The 12322-nt window shown below is 49.7% G+C and overlaps 1 protein-coding gene across 1 annotated transcript in view; it reads right to left on the bottom strand.

Moving 5' to 3' along the window:
* Positions 1–12322, bottom strand: part of LOC137657293 (son of sevenless homolog 2-like) — a 454104-nt gene that overhangs the window by 208411 nt on the left and 233371 nt on the right. The window contains 1 exon segment of the mRNA XM_068391627.1: positions 8358–8540. Coding sequence (XP_068247728.1) covers positions 8358–8540 — 183 coding nt within the window.

The following is a 12322-nucleotide window of genomic DNA, read 5'->3' as shown; positions in this document are numbered from 1 at the left end:
ATATATATATATATCTAAAGTAGGAAGATGTGATGTAGTTCTAAGGGAAAAGTATGGGAAATATGTCTGGGTAATAAGCAAAGCTCTACCTCCAGTTTGTTTCTACATTATGATCAGAGATAAATGTAAACAAAACATTGGTTGCCATTTTTTATCGTGCTTTTTAGCATGTTTAGGAAATGCATGATATAAAATCACCTTTAATATTTGTGCCTGTTTTAATTTAGGGTACTGTAGTACATGCATTAAGTGTTCTGTACATTAAAGGGTAGTTTGTTAACAGTACTACGTACAAGGGAAGGTTTTAAAAGTCTGAATATACATGTTGAATAAATAGGTAAATATGGTGTCACTACTTCGCGGATTTTCACCTATCGCGGCCGCGACTGGAACCTATCTACCGCGATAAACGAGGGTTCACTGTACTCACTGCTGGGTAATGAAATAGAAAATTTGGACCAGGAGGAAGATCACGGTATTATTATCAGCAAGGATTTGAAGCTCATCGAACAGAGCATAAAAGCTGAAAAGAGAGCACAAAAACTAATAGGTTAGATAAAGACACAATTCAAATACAAACAAAGACACTGTAGAATATGGAGTCAAATTCTGGGCTCCAAGTATTCAGTACACAAAGCCAGGAAGCTCCATGAATAAAGTGGCCTTAACTCGGCCATCCATAACTATCCCTGCAAAAACATGAACATGCTTCATCATCGCAGCATGACGAATGACGCAAACACAATGGCTTCGCACAAGAGAAGAGGGGAGCGTAGCCATGAATTAACTTTTATATCTATTTTCCATGGTAATTATATTCTATTGTATTTTGAGGCCCTTTGCGTCAAAGGGTGTAGGAGGAGATGATGATGATATTCTAAGAGCATTCTAGTTAATGAGTTTGCTCTCAGAACAAATTAAACTTGTAAACCAAAGTACCACTGTATAATAGGTCCTATGAACTACAGCATGTCTAAGCAATGTATAATATAGTTTGCTGACTATTGTATATCATCTATACTATATTTCTGAATTTGATTGTTTGTTTAAATGCCAACATTTTTCCCCTTCAATCAATTGTTAAAAGAAACAATTTTCTGCTAACTTAATGTCTTTAGGCTCTTGTGCCCCTATTCCAAAATTTTTAACTTGAAGAGTCTAGGTAATGTAATATGTAATTTTACCATATATAAAGGAAGCAGAATGTTTATTTATGGACAGTAATCAAATGGGATGATAATGGCTCCAATGATTGGAGGACTCCTCCAAATATGGTGTCTGCTTGAACAACAAAGGACTTAATAACTACTTTTTTCTAATTATAAATATGCATATACATATGGAAGCATAAGGTTTTGAGAGTAAGAACACAAAAGATAAAACAAGTAATTAACGAACAATATAAGTCCCATGAGCATTTATAAGTAAAAATCAAAAATGTTAAATAATTTTTATTTTTCCTAACATACTCACCGAGAACTACTTTTCTTGGAGTCACTTGTGAATCCCTCAATCTCGACCAAGGTTTTTCCCGCCGTTACCCCCCTTACTCCGCTCTACATAGGCTTAACCCCGCCGCCAGAGAATGCGCGTTGAGGGCAGGATTAGGGCAGGTCACTGCTTCTCTGGGTCAGCGTCCTCATTAAGTTCGTCGCTTAGCCCAACTTGGCAATGGAAGGATGGCACTCGGGGACGGAAGGGAGGGCCATTACCCGAAAAGTAGTTCTCGGTGAGTATGTTAGGAAAAATAAAAATTATTTAAAATTTTTGATTTGTTCCAACACAAATACTCACCGAGAACTACTTTTCTTGGAGACTTATACTTTAGGAGGCGGGAGTGCTATTCTGACACTTGACTCAGCACATAGTGCCTAGAGGGCTATGGAATGCGGGGCCTATCAGAGTGCGGAGTGAGGGTAACTGCGGAACCTTACGCTATTATCTAAGACTCACCTCTTAAAATTTCTTCTGGCGATTTTCTCCTGATGTAGTCGCGAAGAATTTTTTTCACCGTTGGGGACAGCTTCTGGCCTACCGCTACACAGCTTGTAGGGCGGCAATGACAGTCCCAATGGAGAACCCGTCCAAGGATTTTCTTGAATAATCCTTGAGGTAGTGGGCAGTAAAGGTCGACTGGTGCGACCAAGTGCCTGCCTGCAGGATCTGCCCCACCGCCATGTTTCTCTCAAAGGCCAAGGAGGTGCTCAGACCCCTGATGTCATGGGGGCGGGGAGTGCCTGGCACTGCCATTCTATCCTCTTCATAGGTTCTAGCGATGACTTGTCTCGGCCAGAAGGAAATGGTGTTCTTGGAAACTTGTTTCTTATTAACACCTGTGGAAACGAAGAGGTTCTTGGTACCTGGTCGGAGATGAGCTGTCCTTTCCAGGTACTTTCTGAGCGTCCGTACTGGGCATAACTTCAAGTCTTCCGTAATGCCTGTCTTGGGAATGGCCGGAATTGAGAAACCTTCAAACCTCGGGTCCCAGACTGCTGGGTTCTGAGTCTTCGCCACAAAGGAGGGCACGAACCTGAAGGACACTTCTTTCCACCCTTTGGAGTGCGAAACGTCGTAAGACAGACCATGGATCTCGCCCACTCTCTTAGCCGAAGCTAAGGCTAGCAAGAAGACGGTCTTGAGGGTCAGGTCTTTGTCCCCGATATCTTTCAGGGGTTCAAAGGGAGGACGACTTAGCATCTTCAAGACCTTGGCTAGGTCCCATCTGGGCACTCTCCTAGCTTGAGGGGGGCAGGACTGCTCGAAACTCCTAATCAGCATCGCTATGTGTCTCGAGGTCCCCAGGTCGATGCCTTTCAGGAGGAAGACTTGGCCTAAGGCGGCTCGAACTCCTTTAATGGCTGGGATTGACATTCCCACTTCATCTCTAAGATACACCAGAAACTCAGCTATGTCCAGGACCGAAGCTTTAAGAGGGCTAATGTGTTTCTCCGAGCACCACTTCGTGAAGGAGGCCCACTTCGCCTGGTATACCACGGTAGAGGATTTCCTCAGGTATAGGGACATTCTCTTAGCTGTGGCGGAGGAGTACCCCTCCTTCTTCAAGAGCCGCTCGATAGTCTCCAGGCGTGAAGGCGAAGAGAGAGAGGGTTGTCGTGGAGCCTGAGGAAGTGCGGTTGGTGCAGGAGGTCTGACCTGGCGGGCAGAGGCCAAGGCGGTTGGCTCGCTAGGTCTTTTAGGTCCGCGAACCACTCTCTCTCCGGCCACCAGGGCGCTACCAAAGTCATCCTTAGGTTTCGGGAGGCCCTTACTCTGTTGAGTACCTGCCTTATCAGCGTGAAGGGGGGAAAAGCGTACACGTCCAGGTTGTCCCACTTGTGTTGGAAGGTGTCTTCTAGGGCTGCCTTTTGGTCTGGGACCGGGGAGCAATAGACCGGTAGTTGGGCGTTGAGCTTTGTTGCAAAGAGGTCCATCACCGGGGAGCCCCAGCGTTGAATGATGAGTCTGGCTACTTCTGGGTGTAGAGACCACTCTGTCCCTACTATTTGACCCATTCTGCTGAGGCCGTCGGCTAGCACGTTTTTCTTCCCGGGGATGAACCTTGCTAGCAGCACCACTTGCTGCTCGTCCGCCCAATGTAGGATGCTTATGGCGAGGTCGCACAGTTCTTTCGATCTCATGCCCCCTTGCTTCTTTATGTAGGCCACTACCGTGGCGTTGTCGCACATTAACGCCACGGTGTTTCCCTTTAGCCGACTTGCAAAGTGAAGACATGCCTTCTGGACTGCTCTTAGTTCTAGGACATTGATGTGGAGACGCTTTTCGCTCTCCGACCAGGTACCGCTTGCTACCTCTTCCAGAAGGTGGGCCCCCCACCCTTGGTTGGAGGCGTCTGTGAACAGGAGGTACTCGGGGGGAGAGGACCCGAGGGGCATCCCCTTGAGGGAGTTCGACTGGCAGTGCCACCATTCTAGGGAGGTTCTCGTGTCTGGAAGGATTGGAATTAACGCCTTCTGAGAGCCTGTCTGGGACCAGAGGCTCTTGAGGTTCCATTGAATGGGTCTGAGCCTCATCCTCCCTTGGGGAACCAGTTTCTCCAATGAGACCAGGTGACCTATCAGTCTCTGCCAGTCTCTCGCCCTCCTGGAATGTTCTGACAGGAACGGCTGAATGATGTGCTTGAGGTTCCGTATCCTGTCTTCCGAGGGGAAAACCTTCCCCTGCACGGTATCCAACGTCATCCCCAAGTATCTTATTCTATTGGATGGTGTTAAGTTCGACTTTTCCAGATTGATTACGATTCCCAGATTCCTGCAGAACTGAAGGAGGTTTCTCCCTTGTTCCTCCAAGAGGGCCTTTGAGTTGGAAAGGAGCAACCAGTCGTCTAGGTATCTGATGAGACGGATACCCCGTTCGTGAGCCCACACTGAGACTGTCGCGAAGACCCTCGAGAACACTTGAGGGGCCGTCGACAGACCGAAGCAAAGGGTCTTGAACTGCAGGATCTGGGAACCCCATTTTACCCGGAGGAACTTCCGACTCAACGGGTGGACAGGGATCTGGAAGTATGCGTCCTTGAGGTCGACCGTCATCATGTAATCTTTCTCCCTCAAGGACATCAGGACTGATTTTGGGGTGTCCATCTTGAAGTCCGTCTTCTTGACGAACTTGTTGAGGGCCGACAGGTCTATCACGGGTCTCCACCCCCCCGTTGCTTTCTCTACCAGGAACAGGCGGCTGTAGAAGCCTGGGCCTGGGAGAAGGACCTCTTCCATGGCCCCCTTCTCCAACATGGAGGAAATCTCCTCTTGAAGGGTGGCCCTTTTCATCGGGTCCCTGGGGGCCAACCATTCTGTCTGGCTGGCTGGAATAAGAGGGGGTGGGTCCGCCATGAAGGGGAGCCTGTAGCCTTCTTTCAGGACGGACACCGTCCAAGGATCCGCTCCTTGTGCTTTCCATGCTTGCCAATGAGGTCTGAGGCTTGGGCGGGAGTAGGGGGCCTCTCCTTCTACCTTCTCCTAGAGGGGCGGCCTGATCTGCCTCTCTTAGAGGCGGAGTACCCCGACCTGAAGGAGCTGGAAGAAGCTGGTGCTCCTCTGCGGGAGGGCTGAGGAGTTGTTGTCCAGGAGGAGGAAGGGGCGTCCCTCCTCGAAGTGTTGAGGGCGGCCTGAGGAGTCACGTCGCTATCTGAGGCGGCTCTCCTGTATGGCGGCCTTCTAGATGACGCCTGTCTGGGGACGTTGGCCTCTTTCTTCTTGGACACTTTCTCCATTAGGTTTTCCAGCTCTTTTAATGGGAACAGAGACTCCCCCCACAAGGGTAGGCTACGAACAGCTCGGGACTCTCTGTCCGGGATCCTCCTCGACACCTTAGCTAGTACCGTGTCTCGTTTCCTTAGTACCCAGTTGGCCGTCAGGGCGAGCGCCTGGTACGCTAGAAACTTCAGAGTTTTCCCCCCGGAGGTGAGAAGGTCCGTCAGGAGGTTCTGCTGCTCAGGATCTTCGGGGTCGATGGAGGCTTGCACGTTTACTAAAGTGGAGGCCCACCAGTCCAGCCATGAGGAGACGTTAACCAGGTCCCTCGACATCTCCTCCATCATGGCGGCTTCCGTAGGAGAGAAGGAAACCGGGGGCTGACGAGGCCCTTTCGTCTGAGCCGCCTTGTCCCAGGATGTCCAAGGCCGGGTCCACTCTACAGGGGCCTGGGCGCTGCCCTTCTGGAATGTATACTTTCCCTTGTGCTTTGAGGCCCTGGAGCAGTTTCGAGGCACTCTGGGACTTGGGGGCTTCCGCATTGCTGGCCACCAAGTTGTCTATGTACTCTTGCCCTAGTACTAGGTCTGGGGCAAGAGGAAGGGCCAGGGAGGACTTCGGAAGGGCATCGTGATGTGTAATTCTCAGGAGGCTTGATCTCCAGGAATTCCCCTTAGGCGCCGAGGGTTCTGTAATCCCATGGTGCCTCCTGATGAGGCCCACCACTCTTCTGTGTGCGGAGTCCTCCGACGGGGGAGTTTCTCCTCCGTCAGCCGATGCCTCGGCCTGGAGTGGGGGCGCCGGGTTGCTGGTTCGGCAGACCGGTCGTCCCGCCCTTGGGTCCAGGGGGGCCGACCTGTAACCGTAGGGAGCTCCGTAAGAGGGTGTATCTCGCTGCAAGGTGGGTACCACCGGCTCAGGGAGGGCCCTCGGTTGCCCGAAGGCTCTGGAAGCGGAAGTCACGGTCCCGGTGGGCTGACCCAACAACGGGAACCGTTCCTTCTTACTCGATGACCGCACCAGCTGGGCTGGTTCGGTCAGGCTGCCTGCAAAGAAGCGCGTTTCCCCCCGCTGGGCGGGGTGAACCGGAGGCCTCGAGGACTTATGCTTCTGTGAGAGGTCTTTCCTGCGTGCCAGGTCGCGCGGTTCTAGGCTGTGCGTAGAGCGGCAGCCTAGACGCACGTTCACTGGAACGAGGGTCTGGAGAGTGGAGCCTCTTGGACTCTCCTGAAGGTACGTAGACCCAGGCGCCCCCGGGAGAGGCATTTCTCCTACACTTACGGGAATGGGAGCGGGAGTGCTTCTTGCTAGGCCGCGACCTTGACCTAGAGCGGGAATGATCGCTTTCGGACAGCTCCCTTCTCCTGCGTCGTTTCCCCCTGACTTTTTCCTCGGAGGATGAATCTACCTCTGACGAGTCCGACGGCGCCACGTTCCTTGCGTAACGGCTGCCAGCGTGATCCGCGGGGGAATTTCCTCGCCGCCGGACGTCCGAGATCGAATGCTGGAGGAAGTCCTCGGGAACCGCCATGGAGATCGTCGGCACAGAGTCTAATCTATCCATGCCAGGGGGCCAGGGGTCCAGGGTCACGTCCATTCTTAGCGGTGACCTCCCTGGCGTCTTCGGCAACTTCCACCCGAAGGCATCGCTACTCGGGCGGCGAACTCTACTTTGGCTGTCCCCTGGCGGGGGAGAGCCCGACGCACCGGCCCACGAGGGCGGAGGAGACTCCGAAACAACAACACTGCCCCATACGGGGTCTTCAGAGGACGCGTGGTCCCCCACCACAAGGCCTGATTCACCTGAAGCACTACCGGACCCTTCGTTAGCCCTAGAGGGGCCCGCCCTTGGTTCTTCCCTCGCACTGGGTTCCCTGGGAAGAACGCCTTGACTATCTACAACACTGGAGGCTTCTTGCCCTCTCCTCTGCAAAGGAGACGGAGAAGCCGAGGCTTCGTCGGACCGATCTCTGGCCGACGGTAACGAAGAAACGACACTAATCTTCCTGGGGGAACGCTTAGAAGATTTCTTCTTTTTGGTACCGTAGCGTACCCACTGGATATCATCCCAACTTACTCACTCCGGACACGTGTCCGCGGAGGAGCAAACTTTCCCCCTACACGTGGAACAAAGGGAGTGAGGGTCTACCTCTGGCTTTGAGAGGAAAGCCCCACACGACTTTCCGGCTCTAGGCCCAGGGCAACGGCGCACATGCTCCATCGTTCGCACACGAATGGCACAACACTAGTGAGCTATAAGTACACTGGGGATATACACAGGGAGAACGCACTGTAACACTTGCGTATAATGCACTACGCAAAAACACAAGTCCCCATGCTGGAAACACGTGGAACACAAACGCGCCAAAGGATCGAGAGAGACGAGAGTGAGCTGTGTACTGCTCACGACCAAGGAACTTAATGAGGACGCTGACCCAGAGAAGCAGTGACCTGCCCTAATCCTGCCCTCAGGGCGCATTCTCTGGCGGCGGGGGTAAGCCTATGTAGAGCGGAGTAAGGGGGGTAACGGCGGGAAAAACCTTGGTCGAGATTGAGGGATTCACAAGTGACTCCAAGAAAAGTAGTTCTCGGTGAGTATTTGTGTTGGAACAAATATGAAATTAAATTTCTGTAATGATTAGATATAAAACAAGATAATAAATACTCAAGTAGGGTACTTATTGATGAAATGCAATCATTCTCAATGCTAGATAGAAACCATACTATCTAAAAGTTGTACCCTTAATTTCAATGAAGAAATAAATGCACAATATTCAATTCAGCTGCTGATTCACTTCCTCTGGGATGAGAACCAAAAGATACTGTATAGCTAATCCCATCTTTACGACAAAAATTTATTTGCTAGAATATATTTTCAAAATTTAAAGACCATTCAGTAATAGACACAGAATCATTAATGAAAAATAATGAAAGTAATAGGTAAACTTAAAAAACAAGAAATATCGGATAGTTGAAATTTAAAGAGGAAATATCAAATATCATATTAATAAACTACAATGATGTCACTTACATAAAGGGGAAAAAAATAGTAGTAGTTAAACATAAAAGAGGAAATATCAGATGGTTAATTTGAAAAAAAAAAAAATACAATACACCATATTAGTAAACTACAATGATGTCACTTACATTATTTGTGTGGTGGATCAATTTGAGCAAGTTTGGTGAGCGTTTATCTTTGTTTTCTTTGGTCCATGGTGTGCCAACAAGCTCAGATGGCTTAACTGCTCTATAGAGTTCAAATTCTAAGAGGGTGAGCTGTCGGGCAATTTCTATAGGATGGAGCATTAATAATGCTTTTGCATAATCAGGCTGGAAGAAAAATATGAAAAGTATGAGATTTAGCTTCAACTAAGACAACATATGACTAAATTTTCTAAGTATTTCAATATTAAATGAACATGAATATATTTGCTGCAACTCTCCAGTGATGATAATTATTCAATCATTAAAAATATCATAAGAAATTTTAGAAGCAAAATATAACAAATTTGGAAATAATTTGTATTTTTCCGAACATACAAACCTGGAGCTATTTATAGGGTATTACTTTCGGCAACACTGAAAACCAGCCAAAACAATTTTAGTGAGGGATAATTACCCCATCCGCTAGTTAGCGGGAGGGGGTTGGGGTAGACTAGCTACCCCGTCCACTCACACCTGTCGGATGAGTAACCACTTTTGCTTTCTGGCAGGACTTCTAGGGGGACAGGGTGGCGGGCCAATTAATATAAATAGCTTCAGGTTTGCATGTTAGGAAATATACAAATTATTTCCAAATTTGTTATTTGTTCCGACACAGATACAAACCTTCGCTATTTATAGGGTGACTTACTCTTAGGAGGGAGGAAGTTCTACCAACTGGCCTTGGTCATGACCTGGGGTTCCCTCTAATTAGATCAAATTTGATCTAATTAGTAGGAACCCTACCCTCGCTAAAATCAAAGTACAGTAGTTACAAGGTAACTCAATGATGGCGGCCTGCAAAAGCTTGTGTGAGAGAGACTCATGGCATGTCTTTATGTAGGAACTCGAGGATAAGCATGAGTTCTAAGACATATCCAATACCCTCCCTCACAAGGTATTGCTGACATAAAGTATTTATTCATACTCAGGATGCACAAGGGAAAAGAATATTCCCTGCAGAGGGGTGAGGTCAGCTATGCTTCGGTCTTGCGGAGCCGTTTCCCCAGGGAGAGAGAAGGAGAAAGAAAGAAGGGAGCCAGGCATTCTTTTCATTCACCCTAGACTAACCCGGGTAACCTCAGCCCTCAACCCTCTGCTACTTGTCCATCAAGGAGCCTGAGGCATTAGATCACTTGTTGTGTGGCCACCACAGGACCAATGGAGAAGGTTTCCATGCTCCTGTGGGTTACGCTTCCACAAGCCCGCTTGCAATACCTGTGCCACAGAAAAATTCTTCTTGAATGCCAGAGACGTTGCAATGCCTCTGACGTCATGAGCTCTGGGTCGGTTGAACAGAGGAGGATCTAGATATAGAGCGTACTCGATTACTTTCCTTATCCAGGAGGAAATAGTATTCCTTGTGACCCTTCTCTTGACCTTGCCTGTGCTGACAAAAAGTGCTCGTACAAGGGGGCAAGCTTTTGCTGTTCTTCTTAAGTAACACCTCAGACTCCTTACTGGACATAGTAACAGTTGGTCTGGATCTTCGGTTACAGAACGAAGACTCTCTATCCGAAATGGGCCGAACCTGGAGTCCGGCACACCCGGATTTTGAGTCTTAGCTACAAACTCAGGGACGTAGTTGAGGATTACTTCCCCCCATCTCCTAGAGTGGGAGACATCAACAGATAGACCATGAAGTTCGCCGACTCTCTTGGCCGAAGCCAGAGCGAGCAGAAACACCGTCTTCCACGTGAGGTGGCGATCAGAGGCCTGGCGTAGTGGTTCATAGGGCCTTCAGAGACCTGAGGACCCAAACCACGTTCCAAGGGGGAGGTCTTAGCTCTGCCTGGGGACAAGTAAGCTCGTAACTGCGTATGAGCAAAGAAAGTTACAACGAGGAGGAAATATTGACTCCTTTCAGTCTAAAGGCGAGACTCAAGGCTGAGCGGTAGCCTTTGACTGCCGAGACCAAGAGAAGCATTTCTTCCCAAAGATATACAAGAAACTCCACTATAGTTGGAACAGGCATCGGGGGGAGAGATACCCCTTCCATGACACCAACCACAGAAAACTGACCACTTCACCCGGTAGACTGCCTCTGTGGATCTCCTGAGGTGTCAGCCATTCTCTTCACAACCGCTTGCGAAAAGCCTCTCTGTGTGAGGAGGTGCTGGATAGTCTCCAGGCGTGAAGTCAAAGTGAAGCTACGGCTTTGTGGAAGATGTTGGCATATGGTTGTTTGAGTGAGGGTCATTTGCAAAGTGTTGCTTGCTCGTACTTGGTTGAGGACTTTTCTCATCAGACAGAATGGGGGGAAACGCGTAAGCATCCAGGTTTATTCACCGTTGTTGGAAAGCATCTTGGCAAAGAGCTTAGGGATCCGGGACTGGGTAGCAGTACAACGGGAGCCTGAAATTCAGGGCCGTTGCGAACAGATCCACAGTCGGGGAACCCCACAAAGTCAGCACTTTGTTGGCTATCAGAGGGTTCAAAGACCACTCAGTGCCAACTATCTGAGTCACTCTGCTCAGCTTGTCTGCTAGCACATTCCGCTTGCCCGGAATGAAGCGAGCTGATAGAGTCACCGAGTTGTCCTCTGACCACCTGAGTATCTCTACTGCAAGATGGCACAGCTGCTGCAAAAAGGTACCGCCCTGTTTTCTTAGATAAGCTACTACCGTGGTGTTGTCGCTCATCAACACCACGGAGTGCCCCGCCAGGACCTGGTGGAACGTTTTGAGGGCCAGAAAGGCTGCCCTCATCTCCAAGAGATTATGTGCTGGTACCTTTCTGATTCGGACCATTGGCCAGAGATGTAATGGTGCAGCACGTGAGCCCTCCATCCTTCTTTTGGTGCATCCGAAAAAAGCATCAATTCCGGGGGAGAGAGGAGAAGATCGACCCCTTTGCAGAGGTTCGGCTCAGCCAGCCACCACCTGAGGTCCAACTGTTCCTCTAGCCCTATGCGGACTAGGTGATCCCGGGAATCGGAGTGTTGGTTCCACTGGGATTTTAGTCGCCACTGGAGGGATCTCATCCTGAGGCGACAGTTGGGGACCAGTCGGGTCAGGGAAGAGAGGTGACCGAGAAGGTGAAGCCAATACTGCGTCGGGAGCTCTTCCCGACTGAGGAAGACCTGTGCTATCTCTCTCAGTCTCTGGATCCTTTCGTCTGATGGAAATGCTTTGTGCCTTAGGGTGTCTAATCGCATGCCTAGGTATACCAGTTCTTGAAAGGGGAGCAATTGAGACTTCGAGGTTTACTACGATCCCCAGATCCTGGCAAAACCTTAGAAGCTTGTCTCGGTGGCAGAGAAGGGCCGCCTCCGAGTCTGCCAGAATCAGCCAGTCGTTCAAGTATCTTAGGAGACGGATGCCGACTCTGTGAGCCCAAGATGATACTAGGGCAAATATTCTCGAGAATACCTGGGGTGCAGTGGAAAGACCGAAATACAGTACCCTGAACTGGTAATGCTTCCAATTGAACATGAATCTCAGATACTTCCTGGAAGACGGGTGAATTGGGATCTGGAAGTATGCGTCCTTTAGATCTAGAGTGCACATGAAGTCCTGGGGTCTTATCGCTTGTCTGACTGTGTCGGCCATCTCCATCCTGAAAGGTGTCTGTTCGACAAACCTGTTCAGGGCCGAGAGGTCGATGACTGGTCTCCAGTCTCCAGATGCCTTTTTCACAAGAAAGAGTCGACTGTAGAAGCCTGGGGAACCGTCGAGGACCTCCTGGAGAGCGTCCTTCTCCAATATGGACTGGACTTCTGCCCTGAGGGAAAACTCCTGTGCTGATCCCTTCGCACAGGAGTTCGATGGAATCGGCACTCGAGTCAGTGGAGGGAGAGAGAGCATGAACGGGATACGATACCCTCAACGAATCACCTCGACCGTCCAGGGTTCGGCCCCGTGGTGAAGCCACCTCTGCCAGCGACTTTGCAGGCATCCCCCCACAGGTGG

The sequence above is a fragment of the Palaemon carinicauda genome, chromosome 18 (genome assembly GCF_036898095.1).
Source record: "Palaemon carinicauda isolate YSFRI2023 chromosome 18, ASM3689809v2, whole genome shotgun sequence".
Lineage (NCBI taxonomy): Eukaryota > Metazoa > Arthropoda > Malacostraca > Decapoda > Palaemonidae > Palaemon > Palaemon carinicauda.
The sequence above is the reverse complement of the archived record's forward strand: the minus strand, read 5'-3'. Positions and strand labels throughout refer to the sequence as shown.